This window comes from Anas platyrhynchos, chromosome 4, assembly GCF_047663525.1.
Source record: "Anas platyrhynchos isolate ZD024472 breed Pekin duck chromosome 4, IASCAAS_PekinDuck_T2T, whole genome shotgun sequence".
NCBI classification, from domain to species: domain Eukaryota; kingdom Metazoa; phylum Chordata; class Aves; order Anseriformes; family Anatidae; genus Anas; species Anas platyrhynchos.
The window spans coordinates 35465547-35485543 of NC_092590.1; the positions used below are offsets into that span (position 1 = coordinate 35465547).

Below are 19997 nucleotides of genomic sequence, written 5' to 3' on the forward strand. Positions count from 1 at the left end.
TTTGGCTTTGGGAAGGACTTGAAATATATTGCAGAATGGTGAAAAAAAAAGTCGTGGTCACTTACACCAAAGCTACCACAAAATTTTAACTGATCTATTAGTTTTTCCTTTATTTAAAATTCTGCGTTATATTATGTCCTATGTTGAAGCTACCTCAGTTAGGAAACAGTCACTTTAAAAAAATAAAAATAAATATTCCTGATAAGGGTTAGTTGTGTTCCAGTGAATATTGTTACAGTTTTTTATGATTAAGACAAAAAAGTACTTCATACCAGAGTACCAAAGGCAATTGGGTGCTGTAGGTCAAGTTGTGGTATCAAGGTATGTTTCCTTTCTTACTCCTGCTTGCATGTCTGAAGCTGGTCTCTGGCAGATAGAGGAGAACAATCCGAAGATTATACAGAACCCAAAAGATCCAATTTATTATGTCTAATAATAACTTCTTGAGGTGTATAGAGTTGGATCTGTAACCACAAAAACCACATTCACACCCCTTCAGCAGCTGCTGTATTTGAGCATTTACCGCATTATGTAAAGCTAATAATTTGATTCCTCTCATATATAACATACAGCAATGGTAAGGGTTGAGAAGCAGCTTATTTTTCTGGTAAAACTGGCGCACTTTGGTTGCAGTGACCTCTGATTCCAGGTTCCGTATCCACCGTGCCTGTTTGACCACAAAGTCACTGGGAGGTGCGAGTGTGTGAGTGTGAGCATTACACTCCTTGCTCTGTTTGTCCGTCGACCCTGGGGAGTGGCTGGGAGACCAACTAAGCTGGCTTGGCTGCAGTGGAGCTAGGTCAGCGCGTACTGCAGGCTTGTTCCTGGGAGCTTACGTTTCTGGAGCAAACCTAAAGCTCAAATACTTAGTTTGAGCTCCCAGATTGTGCAGGCTGGGAGAGAATTTTTTACTCTCTGTTGCTTGTTCTGAGCTGGTGCATAGAGCACAAAGATATAAAAGATGTATTTTTTGGTAATTTTGGTTTTGTGTGGAAGGACAGTATCAACTTTTAAAACTAAAGGAAATTAAGTGGCTATTGTAAGGAAGATTGCGCAGGGCAGTTCATGCCTGTGTGAATTGAAAAGTGGCTCCTCTGTGCAAGTGTAAATTTATTGTCAGAAGGTCAGTAGCAAACAAAGCTTTTTTAGAAATACATGGAAAGAAAGGATAACTAGAGCAATGCTGACCTTTGGGTCAGTTTACTTCCCTCTGTTTAGGGAAGGTTGGAATATTGTGTGTAGGTGGGGTGGTTGTCTTGCAGCAATGTGTGTTAACATTTTTACCCCTTTTTCAGCAGCAGAGGGTGCTGCTATTGCTTTGCTGCAGTCTTATGGAGAGTTGTGCTGTTGTGCTGCATTGCTTTGCAAAGGATTTCCCTGCAGCTAAAAACTTAGTGTGTTTTTTAACCTGCAAAATAAATACAATGAAATTTAAGAAGTTTATACTATAAAAAGAGATGCCTTTTTCCTCTTCTATTTTTTTTGCAGGGATCACGCATAGGTTATGTAGATTCTTCATGCTTTTCATCTCCTGAGATGTCTAATAATTATCACAATGCTTTAAAGAGTTTTTAAACCAAGTAATAATTCATTTAGTTGTGTCAAAATGGGTACATGTTAGGAATTGCTCTGACTGTAAGAAAAAAAAAATGTTGGCAATAGATTTTTTAGTTCTTCTCGCTTCTCCCTCAGATTCTCCTTCCTAATTAAAGCTGCTTTCATATCACTGTCTTGAAAAGATTAGCGACATGCACATTTTTTCCTGCTGTTCTCCCCCTTTGGTTTTTGTGAACCACGGCATTAAAATACAATGGGATAAGATGAGTAAATGGCTTAAGATAAATAAACAATTAATGGTCTTTACACCTGCAAGGCAGAACTACTTTTACGTTACTGTGACAGTTTAATTATTTTGGAGCAAGTTTTGTGTTTTTTAAAAATAAGATTTTTGACCCTTCCAGTACCGAACCTTATTTTTCTGTTGGACTGTAACAACACTAGAAATAGCCACGCTCTTGAGATTAGTATCAATTAACACTTACAACCTTTGACTTCTTTCTCATTTATATACTGCACAGTTTAGTTGCTGATGATTCCAAGCATGAAGGATCATTTGGAAAGGTTCTGTGACTGTCATTAAGATGTAGTTTGTTAAATATTAAAGTATCCGTGGAAGGAATGCAGATTCCCAGTCTCTCTGTAGACAGCAAAGTTCTTCCTCTTCTGTGCTAACCGGCAGCGTGTTTCTTGACTTCAAATACCAACCTTTCTTTTGAAAAGTACTTTTCTCTTGCTTTGTTTTTACTTGACATTAGGTAATGGATCATTTGCTGCCTGATATTTGCTGAGGTTTAGCTGCATTCTTACCTTTGTGAGTAGAATCATCCCTATGCTTTCACTTGCAGGTAAAGCTGGCATTAAAAAATGGCTGCTCTGCTAATTTTCTGCAGTCTGTAAGCAGATCATGAAGCTTTCAAATTGATACGTGGGTTCTGCTTGTAATATGCAGTTATCCCAGATATAGTTTGTGGCATAACTTGGCTACCTAGTTCAGCTTTCTCATGCAAAATTCTTGAGGTATCTGGTAATTAAATGCTATGTTAAAATGTCCCTTGCAGTCAAAGGACAGGAATGTCTCCTACAATAAACACTGTCTTTTCTTTCCTTTAATGAAAGGTGCTTTACTGGTTTTCATCGAGGTTTCTAGAATTTTAACTACAGATGCACGGTACTGATGTGTAATTTGTTTTGTTGACAGTTGTGTACAGACAGGAGAATCAACAATCTCAGTGCCTGGGAAGGAAGAGAAGTTTAACAGAAAACATTGATGCTGGCAGTTTGGGTCATGGTTTTGATTACAAGATGGTATTTAATAAGGAGGTTTTCATTGATTTTTGCCTTCGTTATGGAGAGATGTGTGTTTTCCTGATGTGGAAAAGACACAGTGCTGATTTAGTCCTCTCTTTTCCTGTTACAGTGATCACTTACTGGACTAAAGACCTAGCTGAGTAAGGCACAAGCAATTTTCTTCTACTTTACCAATAATTGAGGTCAGTCTTTCAGTTCCAGTCTAGGAATTTACCTCAACTAGTCACACTGGAAAATAAAACAACAGAGCTCTTGCTTGTGCCAGATTAGTCTGTACAGATATCTGACTGAAATGTCCAATTGCACCCGTTGTGCAGTGAAGACGTGGCCTGCCTCTCATAACACGTACCTGCCTTAGTTCCTGCTCGTCCTTACAGGCATATTTGGTAGCTCTATCTCAACATACGTGCAATTCTTTTGGAGCCGTATGTTTGTTGACATGCAGGCATACGTCCAGCCCTCCCCTGCTGCAGGGAAAAAGCCAGCCACCTCTCTGGCAGGGAAGCAGTCTCTTAGACTTGCTCAGAATTGATGTGTTGGTACAAGGTTGTATTAACTTGAATTGTCTTCTAGTTTCTTGGCCTCTGCAGAGCTCCTTAAAGGTAAATATTGGAGAGGAACTTGTTGATGTGACTCCAACTGCCACATCAGTTCCTAGATGGCTTTGCCGTAGAACACACCAAACATGATTCTTTCAGAATAACTACTCAAGGCGGTGTCTTTAGTTGCATGCTTTTTCTGTAGGTTTTGAAATCAGCATCAATTAACCACCTAAATTTTGCTCAGGATCTTGGTACTCAAGATGAAACTTAGCCTTTTAAAATATACATTGCATTTTTTAAGAATGTCATTAACACCATTTCAGCTTGTGAATTATATGGCCATGCCATGATGAAGTAGAAATCACGAAAACATGCTCGAGAATACTTTCAGTATGCTTACTCTGTGGGGATGCATTGCTTGCCTAAGAAATACATGGGGGAGCTCTGCCCCACTTAAATATGCCATTTGTTCCTTATGTTGTTCTTGATTATGTGGCAGGTGCTGTTGCCTGATGTGATCGTTAGCCCAAATATCCCTAGTCTGCAGTGATACAGCTGTATTTACTGAGCATTTTATCAGTGGATGCTGCTGCTCTCAGTGTTGATTTTAAGCTGCTTCACCTTTTGGAGCTTAGCTGTTATTAGTGGTTATGAAACTTGATGCAATGGTGAATCAAAGTGTGAAGGAAGTAAAACTTACTGGTGAGTTAGTTTTTGGTTCTGTTCATTATTTTATTTTTCTTTTTAAGGATGGTCTTTTAATACTAATCTGGCTGCAAGTTTATGTTTAAAATGTTATGATCAGTACAATTATTTTGTTCGCTGATGTTTTATACTTAAAAAATAAAATAAAATTGAGATATGAAATTAGTTCAGAAAGGTGGAGGAATAGAAGTTGATCTGAGGACCAGAACTATGTTTAACAGCTGCTGCAGGACTAACATTTTTTTGTGACTCATTTGTCACTGCAATCTGCAAACTAGCAGTGTATCCTTTACTTCTGTAGAGTCTTTGTTATCTGCACAACATCTTGGTATCCAGGAAATTTTACATAAGGAAATAATTTACATACCCTTACAAATTCTTGAGTATAAGAAGGAAATGCAGAGATTTCTCTCCTAAGTCAAGCTGGTCCAAACTAACTATTTCTCTGTAGAGAATCTTACTTCTTTTTAAGCTTTTTTTTTTTTTTTTTTTTTTTTTTTTTTACCAAAAGCTGATGTTTTCTACTGATGTGACTACCTGACCGAATATTACATAATATGAAATGGGCGAATTGTGAATTTTAGTACTATTCAGTGAAATTCAATCTTGGGAGACTGTGGCTGTGCTTTTCAGCTGTGTCATGAAATAAGACTCTGTTGACGCTTATTAAATTTTAATGTATTTGTTCAATCCCTGGTGCCTCTGCTGAAGTGGAAAATGTACCAACAGCCACCACAGATTGCCAGCAGGGATAAGTTCCACCTTATTCACCATCAGAAGTCATTATTTCTTTTAAGTGAAGTATGAGCAATGTTTCCTGTAAGTGCAAAGCACTTTCTTATTTTGTGTTACTCAGCTGCTGGTTATCTGTGTTTGGCAGAGGCAGGAGACCCTTTGTTGTTCTTACTTAAGTTATGGAGTCTTTCTAAAGGATGGCAGCTTTTGCAATCATTATTAAGCAAATATATTGAATACTAAAAATATTAATAAACAACAAATAACACACTTTTTTTGCCAGTGTTAAGTCATTCAGTTCCAATCCCTCAGTCAGATATTCAAAACCACAGAAAATAAATCACTTTATTAAAATGAGCAAGTAAAACTGGAAGTGACACAGCTATATGGAAGAAATCAAGCTTTGTGTAATTCATTATGGATCCCTTGTTCCTACTAGATGTAGTATTGTTCCTTGACTTTAAGTTAGACATTACCCAAAGCCAAGGATATTTCAGCAAGGCTATCATTACCCCGAGGCAATTACCCATCTGCACAATTTTTGGCTTTGGTGGAAACCCCTAGTGTTGCATGTCCTTTAAGTAAGTATTCCAAGCTCTGTTTTATATGCATTCATGCTTTTCTGTTCTGGAGGAAAAGAAACACAACACAACAGACTATTGAAACTTTTCCGATGCTTTGCCAATGAGAACACTTTGGTATTGCTGCCCTCTATTTCTTTGTTGACAGAGTTTGAAGTACAAACATCAGCTCAAGGCTGGATCTAGGTGTCCATATAAATATGTTTATATATATTTATTAAATACTCATAAGTATTTTAGATAATGGGCAATGTCTGACCAAACTAGGGGAAGCCAGTGCCTGTTAAATAAGAATACAGGCAAGAATTGTCCCATCTCCTCCCCACCCACTCAGAGGGGAAGTAAAAAGGGGGGAAGTAAAAGAGGCAAATAAAAGATGAAGATGGCATCCATATCAGCCAAGTGCTATGTCTTCCATAGACTACCTGCTCTTTTCTGTGATTTAGGCATCCTTTACTTCACATATCTTGAGTTTTATAAATAGCTTCACAGCCCTTTGCAGTATGCTGTTAACCAGCTGAAAAGGATTAGGTAGCTTAATTCATTGCTATCAAATGAATGCCAGTATTACAATTGGTTGCATTTGTTGCATTTATTTGAATTTTACAGTTCTAGTGAGAAAAAAATAATCTTCTAAAAAATAGACCTGGCTGCCTACGTTCTTTCATTTCAAAATGTAATACTTTGCATTGTTCAAACTTCTATTTCTGGCATATTTTCATTTTATTTAAATAAAATAGCTGGATATAAGAGTCTTATTTTGATGTCAGGGTATACAAGAGGATTTTTTTAATGCTAAATTGTATCTGGACATTTTTTCTGCCTAGTAAGAAAGAAAATCTGAATGCATTAGTGGCAGAAATATTTTTAAGAGCTTTATGTTTTTTGGGGGAATGTGACTTTTCTATTTAATATGCAGAAAGGGAGAATTACAAGTCCAAATTTAATTTTAGTAATGGTTTCTAGATGCTATTAAAAAAAAGAGTACTTGTGATTTAAAATATTTTGGTACTGGCCTTGTATATATTTTGTATGTGTGTATACACAAGTAGATAATTTCTCATTTATAGTCTTGCATTTTACATGAAAGTACTAGGAAAGTTCCTAAGAGAAGTTGAATTATTCTGTATGAAGTTAATTTTTCAGTTTCCTGCTTTGTAAAGCAGCCTTCTTGCTAACAAAACCACCTGCTTCCCCTTCCCCCCCACCCCAGCTTGTCCTCAGCCTGGGAATTTGACTTGCATTTTAATCCAGTGTTAAATATTGCATGACTTCTCTACCTGTTGTTGTAGTCTTAATTCTTGCCTCAGCTTTATTTAAAGGTGCAACAACAGCATAAATAAGTGGTCAGCAAATGAATTCCTGCATAGCAGCTGTAGCAGTTCTTCTTAACAGCTGGTGCAACTCTGGCTAGACTTAAATGTACTTAACCACCAAATTGTTTTATAGCCAATGAGGACTGGGCAGGCATTTCTGGAATACTTGGGAAGTGCAAGATGATGAAGCTGGATTTCTGTTACATACCTGAAATTTTTAATGAGGAAAGAAAGACATGTGCTTCTAAGATGGCTTAAAAAAAAAAAAAAAAGATAATGACAACAAGACCCCGTAGTACAGTAAATAAAGTTAGGAAGTTTGTGGAGCAAAGCCAAATGGTAGTTTTCTGATTATAAATATGTACACTTATGTACACAGGATGCTTAAATATGGTAGGAACTATTTAAAAATGTATATGGTTAAGTATATGTCTTAATGACACGATAGTATCATTAGTATTGACATATTGTCATGCCAATATGCAATTTACTAGAAAGTCTCTCTCTTTCTCATAAATACTTAATGTGACCTGACAAAAAGCTTCCTTGTGCAAGTGGTCTCCTCCTACTTCTGTCAAATCCTCTTCTGCACTAACAACATGTGGACTGAGGGCAGACCTATAGCAGTGTGTTCCCTTCCCTTTCTCTTGATAATAAATTTTGTTTGTTGAGATGCTCAGGAAGCTTTTTATTGGTGATGGCTATTCAGGGCCAGTGTTTCATGCTCAGGGATCCAAGAGAAAGGAGAGGGGACCTGATAGCTTGATGTTGCTGAAGGGTTCATGTCTTGTGTACTTGCTCACCACATCCACACACTTTTGCCGTTTGTGTTTGCATTATCATGCATCTGGCTGCTTTATGAGCTGCTTACATTTGCCAAGATAATGTAAAATTTACTAAGTGACAATGAAAGCTGAGGGTTTTCTGGCATCCTGCTTATTGAAGTCATTTCAGAGCAAAGCGCGAGAAGTGCTGCAGCCAGCTTAAGGAAGTTTGGAATCAAGTGGCCAGAGCAAGGAAGGGAGGTGGAAACCACTTCTTAAAGAAAATAGCTGTTAAACTAACACTGCACCTAAGAGCTAGTGACTTTGTCAGTGTGAAGTCAGCTAATTTACAGGTTGTATTACTTCTTTCTTCACTGACTTCTAGTGTGTTGAATAACCTGTAGCTGAAACGGGGATGCTGTCGTCGGTCTCTTGAGAGAAAGTTGAGAGATTTAAGTTCATGAAATGCTTTTTTTCCTGTAAGAGTTTTCAAAACAGCTTTTTGTAATAGTTGGACATTGTATAAAAGGGAACATAGGAACCAAGTTTCTCCATTCCTGTGCTTTCTTTTCAGCCTTCTGCGAAGTACTATCCATCTAGGTGTCAGTACACAACGTCATAGTTCAGCCTGAAAAAATGAAGGTGATAAGGGCTCTATCTTACTCTTTCATTAGGTGTAAAAGGCAAAGGAGAGAAGGTATTACATAGCTCATGGACACTGCTGGGCTAGAATCAGTAGCTGAGGAACAGGAATAAAAGGACAAAAAGAAAAAGTAGAAAAATAGCAAACCAGAAACTGAAGGAGAGTCTGGAGCAGAGTAATTGAACAGGGCTGGAGATTTGTGTGATGTTCTGCTGGAACATTTGACCACTTCATTGTTCCAGTGCTTTATTTCTTCAACTTAAAAAGTTTGAAAAAGGGGAATAGTAGATTTGCTTTTGACTCTGGGTCTCTTGCCAGTTTGCTTGTGTTGTGTTTTTTCTCATTAGTAGCTGCCCGCAGGATTCAGAGGTATTCTCGAGTTTCTTCAGCTTGATGTGCTGTGCTTGCGCATCAGGTGAACTGCAGCTGCCAGTCACAGTTTTCTTTTGTTTGCAGCAAATGTAGAATTAAAATAGTACATTAAATTCACTTTAATTCCAAGCTTCAGTTCGCAGCTAGTACATTTTTATCATGTTTGAAAGGGTTCACACTCATGCATGGATAATCTCTTCTCAGCTGATCTGTGGTAATGCGTTAATTTAGTATCAGTTCACAGTGGATCTGAGTCTCTACTTTGGAGGGCAGGGGGAATGTCCTTGCTGGTAAAGGAGGATGAATCTGTATTTCAGCGGGGCATAAGTTAATATGCAAAATGAGTTACTGCAAAGGACTGATAATCTGGTTGGTGAGGAACTAGGCAGTTTGGTGATCTCTGCTTTCCAGCTGCGAGCAGGGAATGTTGCTCTTCTCCTTTTGCTGCTGGGTTCTCCAGCTGACCTCTTTCTCTTTTCTATATTTTTTAGGTAATTCTGATCTTGAGAGATCAAAATGATCCCTCCATCAGTTCCCTGCATATTCTCTTCAGGGTTCTGGGTCATTATATTTTTACACACAGATTTTTGTACCAAGTAAATTGGGATATGATAGAGAGACTCTTGAGAGCAAATTTTTTTTTGGTGCAGTGCCACTAGTATATTTGGGCTGGTTTGGTACAGCAGTGCCTTGTTTCTATGCAGCTTATTCATTTGCCTGCACAAAGCAGGCTCGTGCAGTGTATCAACTGGGAACTATTTGTGTACTGGTATTAGAAGTCCTTCACAGAAAGAAGCTTGGGACCACAGTCACCGTTCAAGAATAGTTACTAGTGTAGTTTGCTTTGCTCACAAAAGGGTTGGTACTCTTTCTACACGTGGATAGGGACCGGCATGAACGTTAGGAGAGCAATAAGGCATGTGTATAATCTAAGTGCTACTGCATTTTTCAGTATCTGCACATTATTTGGAGGTGACTTTAGAAACGTTGCAGTGCTCCGCTTTATCCATTTGAGGGCAGCTGTTCACCAACGTTAAGAACTGTTGAAAGAGTGCCTGGGATTCTGCTTTCTGCCTTTCAGTCTTTCTATACTTGGAAATATTTAATTTAGGCCTCTGCAGGTCTTGAATTGTTGCATCACCACATTAAAATGTCATAAGTTCATGTAGTCTTTCAGCAGGATTAGTATCCAAAACAATTGTGGGCTCTAGGAGAAGATTTTGTGAAGTTTGTGAGTAAGCTGCTTTTTGCTGCTGTGATAAATTATTACAGCTATGCCTTAAAGCCTCCCACAGTCAAGTGTTCTGAACAAGCAAGGGAGTTTCACAACATTTTATTTCTGGTAAACAGTTCCTAAAAACCTCTGCTAAAGGTTCATGTTTAATTACTTCAGAAGTTACTGGTGCTTACTGCATGCTTTCACTTTACAGAGGTGTCCCCTCACTGGACCCACAAAAAGAAAGACGAGTCTTCTGCCTTATTAAGCTTATAGTTAACTGTCCATAGCAATCTCAAACTAGTATTTTCAAACGCAAGTTTTCAGGCACTTTTATGCATCTAAATAAAGTAATATGTTTTCTGACATGACAATGGGTAGGCACTTAAAAAGAGCATCATTGGAAATCAGTCCCAATTTGCTCAGAAACAGGATGCTAGAAACATGTATTACAAAGCAGGGAGGCTCAAATTTCTGTAGTTTCACGTTTGTCTAGTTTATACATTCTCTCTGTATAATATTTAAAGAAAAAGCTTTTAAAGATAAAAGCAACAGAGCTATTCTTTAAACTTTACAGTTAGAACTTAAATGAGAAGTATATGTGTAATGAATACAAAAATAAATTATATATAATATGTGCAATATATTCCTAACACTTCCAAATAGCCAACCCTCTCCATTTTTGTCTTCCTCTTACTGCTTAAATTAGGCTGTGTTGTATTTTCAGGCTAAGGACTCTCACTGATTAAATGTTTATAGCTGCCCAGCATAGCTTGGGGCCCTTGAACATTACTGTAAGACAATTAATACCTACAATCAGTAATGTGTCATGCATTTAAGGCTGAAAAGGAACGATGATGCATGGGAGCAAAAATGGGCTGACAATATCTGGTCTGCATTTTGATGATGCCAAAAAAAGAGGGGGTAAGTGGAGTGGGCAGAGACAAAAACTGAAGCTGTGCCTTTTGGTGTGGTAGAGTGTAAAATTTAGTGTAGTCACTTCGTATATGACAAAAAAGTAATCCTTATTCTGCTTTGGCTTTATCCACTTAGTAAGTAGGCAACTCTGAAAGTGAACATGGTACTTTTTTTTCAGCTAGAAGTGTGTCCCCGTGGATTTACTTTAGAATATCTGTTTGTGAATGTTTGGAAGTTACTGAGGAAAAACTGACATAAGCTGGCACTCTTACCTCAAACCACACAGCAAAGTGAGGTCTGATAATCAGAGCTCTGTCGGGAGAGGAACAAGAATAATCTGTGACAGGAGCCTTGCGCCACGAGTGGAGCTGGGAGAACGCCTGGCTCCCCGACTGCATGCAGAACTGTAAACGGACCGAGTCGTGTCCCTGTTCTCCACATTGGTTACGAGCTGTTTAAAAGGAGGAGTAAGACTGCCTGTACACTGGTATGCTACTAGGCTCTGATACCAACTGATAGTGGCTGGTATTAAAATAGAACGATCTGCCACGCTGTCTGATCTTCCTCTCAGCAATTGCGCAATGAGACAGTCTCTTAAAACAGTTTTTCAGCAGTTTCTCATAGCACACATGCATGTATTTCTGTATGTGATTAAATGAAATTATTTATTCCTTAAACTAGAATCTGAGGCTTGCTTTGTGCGTTTGATAAATACTGTGTCTCATCTTGTCACGTTACATACCCACTATTTAAATATTAAATTACATTAATAGAAATACATTTTGGTAAACTTCCCACTTTGCTGGAACAATTGAGACAGCAACTGGTACCTCAGAAATTGAAAACTTTGATTTATTGCTTTATTTTGAAAGATATTTCAATAGAGAAGTGTGAGTTGCTTGTTTTTCCTCTGTTCAATCTTTCAAGGCAGAAATAAAACGCCATGTTTGCGCCCTCTTTGGAGTATTTCAGTAAGGCTTCCTTGTCTGAGTGAAACTGAAATCCTAAGACACCTTTCCAAAGTCTTCTAGCCAAGTTAAAGTCTAATACTTGTATAAAGTACCAAGTCCTTCAGAATGAAGCTATAAAGGATGATCTGATGATACCGCTGCTAAGTGTAAGCTAATGATAAACTGATTTTTGGTGTTTATAGGATGAAGTATAAAGAAAGAAACATAGGAGGTCTTTTTAGAAGAAAATCTAAATCTAAAGCTTGCTTTGGAATGGTATTTGAATGGAATAGTAGTAAAGAAAAATAGGTGGATGAAAACACTGTGCCATCCAGCATTCTACCCCAGCATTTCCACATGCATCATCTGTAAAGAAATTTAAAGTTCTCTAAGAGGCATTTTCTTATAAGTAAATGGTTGCTGAAATGTATATATACTGAGTGAAACATTTTGGGTTTTTGTGTTTTGTTTTGTTTTTTTTTTTGTAAAAAGTATTCAACAAGTAAATGTGTAGTCGGGGAGGCCCTTTATATGCAAGTGAAACATGATGACAGGTTGGCTTTTTTGAAGGGGAAACAAAGAGCTAAGTGGAGATGCTAATACAGGCATATTTTAATGCTGTCTTTTGTCAAGTTACAGTGTTGTGCTTCAAGCATTAAAGCATTACTACACTCCCTCTTTTGCCCTTACATAATTATACAGTTAATTATCTTTGCTGGGTTGTGCATAAAGGGACACGCAAGATTTCTTAATGGTCATTTATTCACTCTGTTTTGGGCTATACTGGCTCAGTTCGTACAAGGGCTTTGATGGCTTTCTGCATCTTTTATCAGTAATTTCATAAGACATTTTCACAGGCTTTTGTCTCTTTCTACTTAGTTTTGCTCAAAAAGGTTTTCAAAATTTGAATACATTTTTAAGAACCGCGTTTAAGTATAGGGGTTGAATAGGGTTGTGGGAACCTAACAGCATTGTAGGGAAGCTAATTTGTACCAAAAAATGATTTAAAATTGAAGTAAACTAATTGCAGGTAATCTGAGTAATAAGACACGGCTGTTTTAGCGTGCTTTGGTGGAATAACAACTTATTCCAGAAAATGGCACTCAGCTGGGGTTGTTGCTGAGAGCAGCCTCTCTCCATCTCCTTCAGGGGACAACCTTCCTGCAGGAAGGGGGGCGAAGGAAAACTAGCTGGGAAACTCAAGGTGACTCTTCCCACACTCCTCACGGAGAAGGGACTGTGCCCTTCTCCTTTCCACCAGTGTGATGGAAGGGGCCTGCATGCAAACCCGCCAGAAAAGGGGAGAACGCTTCAATGCCACCGGTGCCTAGAGCCAAAGCCCCCACAGCAGCAGGGAGCAAGGGGGGTGCAGGCTGGGCTGCCTGTACGTCAGTAAGGAGGGCTAGGAAGAAAACTGTAGTCTTACTTCTGATTTCCAAAAAAAACCAACAATATAAAAACACATTTCAAGCCAGTATCTTCACTTTGGGGGACTCCAATTTTTTCCTACTTTTTCTTTCGTTTCATTTTTAAACTTCCAGACTTAGCAATACATTGTGATTGCGGAGGTGAGAAACAGCAAAGTCTGGGTAACTTTTGAGTCACTAGCTGTCAAGTTTTTATTGAAAGCCTCCAGAAGAAGCCTGCCTGGAAAGCGGTGTGGCTGGTCCTGGGGTAACACCATTACAGTGTGAAGGCTGGAGTCTCCTTAAATTCTTTCTCTGAAAGGACAATACCAGCTCATAAAATAAACCAATTTAAAATAAAGTAAAAATTCTTCCTTTAAAGCACATGCGTTAACGTCTGTGGCACTGAAAGCTTGTGGCAGTTACATGATTTTCTCCTTGGTTTTTAATCTCCGGATCCCTTTTCAGAGAAGGGTTCTCCTGACATGGCAGGGGAGGTCCACCAGCTGTGTGACTGGCAGGAGCAGTCTGCCTGCCCCTCCGTCGTGCAATTCCTGTCTATACTAGGATAGCTCGCACTTCACTGAGCAGCAGACAGGTCAGGACACTTGGCAGGAGAAGGTTGAGAGACAAAGGCAGAAGGCTGTGGGGAGCTGGATTGCCACTTTGAAACCCGTTTTTGAAGGAAAACATGCAACTTTAGGAGCAAAGGTTTTTTAGCAATGCTCATGCATTATTAGTAGACTTGACAGAGTAAGAACAGTAAAATGTCCAAACCTGGGAAAACTGCCATAAACCATGGCTTGGTTCCTGTTGATCTTAAAAGTACCAAAGAGCCTCTACCACACCAAACTGTGATGAAGATATTTAGCATCAGCATCATTGCCCAGGGCTTGCCCTTCTGCCGTAGGCGGGTAAGTGTAAAATCCTTTAAAACCTGAATTTTGATCACTTTGCTTGTGGTTTAGTGCTTTGTCATGGTGCATTCGTCCCATGAAGAAATAGTTATCTGTACAGCGTATTGTCTCGGGGTGCCACAGAAGAGCCCTTGGGTCACTTATCTCCACATTTTTTTTTCTGCTTCATTTTAATTAAAATCCACGTGTTGTTTGTCGTAGATATTACTCATTTACAGGGGCACGTCGGAGATTATTTTATAGGTGCAAACCATGTAGATGAAAAAAAAATATATAAAAAGAAGTGCATTCTTAAATTTGTACTTCACTCTTATTTGCTGTTTTAGGTGCTGTAGGATTTTAGTTGCAGGCAATCACTGAGTGCAGTTCTGAATTGCACTGGCACAGTTGGGTACTAAAGTAGAGAATTCAGAGATCTTAAACTCATTTAATATTTAAATGTTTTTAGTAATAATTCTTAAAATATGGTTTTAATACTGTAGTAACTCAGTAGTGGAGATAAAAATTTTTTGCTGTTACAGAAAATAAAAATAGCATGTTACTATGTGGAGGTTGCGATATAGTTTATATATAGACAATCCCAGCCTGACAGACTATCACGGGTCTTATGCTACAGCTTCAGGAACTATATGGATAATGTGGCTCTTAAAACACAAAATATGAGGGGGAGAAAAAAGTATTTTAAGTTTTGTTCTCTCCAGTACCTAATATAAAATTCCTTAAAAAAGCTGCAAATCAACTTATATCATGATTCTGTTACGTGATTTACATATTGCTGAGCTCATGCTCTCTAAAGTCAAATTAATTTTTTGTCTTTATTACTTTTTGGAACTTTTTTCAATAGAACTATAAATAAATTTATTCATCGTAATGAATATTCCCCACACTATGAAGTTTTCTGTTGCTACTGAGTAAATATTAACTCCATTTATTGATGCCAAGTTTTAAAATCTGGTTCAGCTTTTGCAAATGTGCTGACTTCCCTTGAATGTCTAAATACCCCTTTTTAGTGAATTTATGTAGTTAAATCATAGATGACATTTAAATTTGACAAGATTGCCCTTGAAAGGTTGATTTCTCCTTACTGTGTTGCTTTGAGTATCTGAGAACATTTCTTGTATGTAAAAGATACATGGTATGTATTGAAGGCTAGCAGTGTCATATCAACCTGCAGCAGTGCAAATATTAGGACGTGTATATACAGCGCTCTGTCATATGGTTGCATTTCACAAAAAATAATGTTTTTTCTGAAATTCAATACTACTTGTGTGTTCATTGGATGGCGAATAGGAACATTTCACAGGGTTGAAATTGGTAAAGTAATCATCTCTTAATAGGCGTTTTCAAATTTTTGGTGTGCTTTGAGAATGGTTTGCCTGAAACTAAGCATTCGGAATACATTTTGATAGTTCTAGTTCCTTTGTCTCTGATAAAGCATAGAAGCAACATAGAATAAAAATTTTTCCATGAGTTTAGTAGATGTTCCACACAAGTCTTATTTTAAAGAAGTAATGGGAATATTAAAAAGTTATGCTGTCAGCATGGAAATGCTAATCTTGCGTATGTATTTTCTGTAGTGAGCAGTGTGGCTACGCGTTAGCTTACTGCAAATATGAAAAGACGATTTAAAAAGCAGTTCTCTGAAGAAATTCCATTGTTATAAAATGATCACGGTCTCTCAGTTGTCCTGTCCTAAAATCATGTTTGAGCAGTCAGTTTCATGAGTTGGATGTTTTAGGTTTATAAGAGTCCTAAGAAGTTGTTCAGCATCTACTTTTATCTTTAGGATTAAGCTGGAAATTAATAAATGCTGCAAGCATGTATTTTACCTTCAATTTAAGTTTTACTTGTCTTCTGAAACTACTAGTTCTCAATCTGATGGCAGCTGGTAGTGGAAAAGATGAGAGGCTCCACCATTACTCTCATGCCTTGCAACGTATTCAAAGCCTGCGTAGAGCTCTCAGCGATCACCATATTGGGTTCCTTCCATGGTAGCATGCGTTGGCTGCATAAAAGGTCTGCGTTTTCATTTCTACATATCCAAAAATAAAACCCACTTTGGTATCAACAGATGGGAGGATCGATGCTTTTGTTACACAAATATATCGTTTTATTAAATGTAGCTAAAACCAAAGAAGTATTTTCAAGTAAAATTGAAGATTGTGTCAGAACTCCTCTGGTGTGCAACTCTTTTTTTTAATTTACACTCTTCATTTAAGAAGTGATGCATTGAATTATTCAGCATTGAATGTTCAGACCTCAAGTTGATATACTTTAAAACATTGGCTAGGGTTTGCTTCTAAGTTACGAGCAGGCAATGTGTCAATACCAATACTGACTGCTCTCTGGTAAGTGTATGACTGGGCTGTTCAAACACTGACAGGGCTTAAACATTATCGACCTTCTCCTTGTTTGAACTCATTCCTTCTCCTACTTCATCGTGTATTAAACCGAGCAAAACATCTTTAAAATGTGTACTGTGATCCCTGGAAATAAAACTACTTCCGTTAGGGGAGCTGACAACCCATAGCTTCTGCATCCTCTGCATTAGTTATATTGGGCTTCTATCAAGAAGGGTACTATAAATGGTCACAGGACTTAACAGTTTGCCCCTATGCATTTTGTCAGTTTGCTCATGTAGTTAAAACACTTGCCTGCAATACCCCTAATCGGAATCCAGTTAAAAATAGTATTACTTAGCATTCTTTGTGTAGCTCTTGAGAATAGCTTTGTGCATAGCTCTAGAAGCACTGTACTCGCATGATAAATACGTGCATGCCTTCAAAATGTTGCTGAAAGCATTGATGCTGGATCGTCAAACATAAACACAGCTATGGTCCTCTTTAGCTGTTAACGTATGTTTTGTAGGCACTGAAGTGGACTTTGCTGTATATTGTGAAGGAGCAGTGAAGCCCTTTAACTAGTACACACTTCAGATATCATATGTCACTTAGCTCGAACTGCAGCTGATCACTGAACATACTTAGGAGACAGTCATGCATGTCACGTATGTTCAAAAGCAAGTGCTCTATTTTCTCTGTCATAGTAAATGCTTTCAGTTTGTTATGAATTGGTCTGTAAATTAACTGTATGATTTTTCCCCATAGGCTGTTCTTAAACCACTAATGATGGAAGTATTTCTCCTTTCTAACTGTTCTAATTCTTACCAGATTCAGAAGCTGTACTTTAAAAACAGATTGCTTCCCTCTTTAATTTCCACATTTCCTCTTGAAAATTCCAGTACTTGTTACTGTTAAAACTTGCTATATAACAATTTCACCATATTGAATATACATTTTTTGAGAAGCAGTAATAAGCCGAAGAATTTGTGAAAATGCCTTTTGCACTTGCATCATTTCTCTATTTCAAGCGGCTTAAAGTAGAGCTGAATTGTTGCAAAGGAGTTTCAGTGTGCACCCTGCGGTATTCTAAACTGGAAAAGCTGAGGTAATAAATGTATCCATTTCCAATGGCCTTGCTCTCGGAAACAGCAGAGATTCATTTATACCGTGCCATTTCGTGAGAATAGTTTCTCTGTTTCACCCTTAAAATGTATCTGACAAAATTCAGGCAATTCATCAACTCAGTTCATTAGTGAAATGCTTCCCTTTGTCAGATGTACTTGTACATGAGGTGAACAAAGATAAAGCATTTGAAGATTGATTTATTTGCCAGCTTGTAGACAGTTTTATATGTAAAAGCATCGACTGGTTTTATGCGTGGCACACTGTACGGGTCGACTTGTTACTGCAGTAGAGCATTTGGAGTGAGATGCCACTTCATTTTCCTGCCTCTGCTTGATTAGTATGCACGTAGTTGTTTCAAACACTGATGTGCCTTATGTGCAAACATCTTCACTCATTTGGACTTGGTGATTTATCCCTTCATTTCTGTATTAAAACAACCAAAACCACCCTTTTTGTCGTTAGTCAAATCAAAGTAACTGCTTGTGCCAGCACTTCAGCCACATAGTCCTTTCAGTGTTTCAGGAAAATCTAATCCTGACATTTTCTGCAACAAACTGTATTTCTTGCTGGAGTAAAGCATGTTACTTCATAGATCACAGCAAGAAGTTACTTAATGAACCAAAAACTATCTAGTCTTCTGGGAAATGCTGTGTCCTCCCGTCTTAACTAGGGAAAGTACTTCTCTGCATTTCAGCTGGCTTCGGATCAGGTCCTGAATAAAATGAAAACCAACTAAACTATTTTTCTCTTTAAGCCCAAGTGAACAAAGTGTTCCCTCCCTGTAATTCCTTACCATTTGTTAAGAAGAGACCATCAGAAGAGCATTAAGGAGAAATGAGTATGTGTCTGCTATTGGACAAATAAGAGCATTCCCACGTGCCTGTGCCTTCTGCAGGAGACTCCTTGCTTCTGGGCTTTGTAGCAGGTAACCAGCATTGTGGCTGCTGGTGGCAAGAAGTTTTTTTTAAGTGGCTGTCACAAGTTATTCTCTCAAAGCTGATTTAGCCTTTACTTCACTCTCTGTGTTTGTGTCAGAATTTGTCACCCTGATGGAAGCACGGATCATGGACTGATCAGCTGATATCTATGAGAAGTTTGTTCTTGTCCCCTAAGGTTGTTTCTCATAAGGGAGGATGTCCATTGCTCTGTAAGTAAAATATTCTCAGAAAAGCCATTCATACAGAGCTTTTATTTCTCATTCTGTTAAAAGTGTAACTTACATTGTTTTAGTGGGATGAAAGGAATGCTGAAAAGTTAGAGAAAGGGGCAAACCTAAGTCTTGTTTAACACTGACTACAGGGAAACTTACTTTAGAATGTTAATAATCTTGAATAATGAACTACTTCCTATTAAAAAAAAAAAAAAGTAAATGCAGTATCTTCACTCTGAAACTTCTTTTCACAAGGGGAATTGAAGTACTTCCTGAGTGAGGTGCTAGCCCTGAGGAGAAGCAGTCTGTTGCTTATTTGCTCAATGTGGAGCAGTGGCAGGCTGCAGTTGTCTTCTCCCCCCCCCCCCCCCCCCTTTTCTTTTTTTGTTCTTTCTTCAATTATCTCCTTCATTGGGCTTGCTAAACAGTTGACTCAGTTCTGTACTTGAGAGGAAACAAAACAGGAATTACAGAAGTGGAAAAACACTAGGCAGGTCCTCAATTCCCTGGCTAACTCAAGGTAGCTGTGGTTAATTTGGGGTGGTTTGGCCAGGCTTAGCTGAGGCTCCCCAGGGACTCCCAGGCTGTGCTTACGGGAGGTGCACTAAGCCACCCCACTGTCCACCTTTTTTCTTTTTTATCTATGGAGGCAGTCAGTTGGTAGCCAGTGTTTATGGCTCTGTCAGAACTACATGCATGCAGAAGCATGCTCCTGTCTACCTCTGTGGGGTGCTACAGAAGCTCTGGGCTTAAGATAGCCATTTGTAGGAGGGAGCATTTGGTTTGCTGTTCAAACAGCTGTTCCTCCTGTCTCATGGGGGGAAAAAGTAAATTGCTAGCTAGAATGCGCACATCTAGTCTAACCTGCTGTACTGGGTCAAAAATACCTGGGCAATCTCTGAAAACTTGCCTGTTCTTATTTTTTTAATCTTCACTGCAACACTCCCAGAGACTGTTTTTTTCAGAATATTCAGTGATCCTCTGTCACCGTACTGTCTCTGAGAAATGCTTTTATATTTAAATTGTACTACTTATTTCTGGCCAAGATAAAAGCAGCAGTAAGAAACTCATTTGTATTTAACATGAAGAGAAAGTGTTTTTTTGTGTGTGTGTGGTTTTGATGTGTTTAAAACTTCTATTTTTCGTGCAGTGAGCAATGTTACTTAGACTGATGTGCAGGTGCCTATGCTAAAAGCATGTTAGGAAGATGCTGAAGTCAGTCACTTAAATTCAGGAGGTGTCAGAATGAGGCTTGACTGGGCAATTTTATTCTTTTGTGCCCGGTTGTTTAGATGTCTTTAAAAAGCTTTATTGTTATTAAAGCTGAGCTATTGAAACATGCTGGATTGCCTTTGTGAAAGCTCTTTATCTTCTTAAAGTCGGTCTGTTTTATGGTGTCAAGCTATGGAGGCTACCACAGCCAGCAGAAGAAAAGAAGGAACAGGAG

At 38.3% G+C, this 19997-nt stretch overlaps 1 protein-coding gene across 3 annotated transcripts in view; it reads left to right on the forward strand.

Annotated features, from left to right (window-relative positions):
* FBXW7 (F-box and WD repeat domain containing 7) overlaps nucleotides 1–19997 on the forward strand; it is a 164303-nt gene that overhangs the window by 73288 nt on the left and 71018 nt on the right. The window contains exon 1 of one of the 3 annotated variants that reach the window (XM_005014698.6): nucleotides 13578–13930. The exons of the other annotated variants lie outside the window; for them this stretch is intronic. Within the exon in view, the coding sequence (XP_005014755.1) occupies nucleotides 13784–13930 (147 nt within the window). The 5' untranslated portion in view covers nucleotides 13578–13783. Of the gene's footprint in view, nucleotides 1–13577; nucleotides 13931–19997 lie in introns of those variants that run through there. 3 annotated transcript variants of the gene reach the window in all.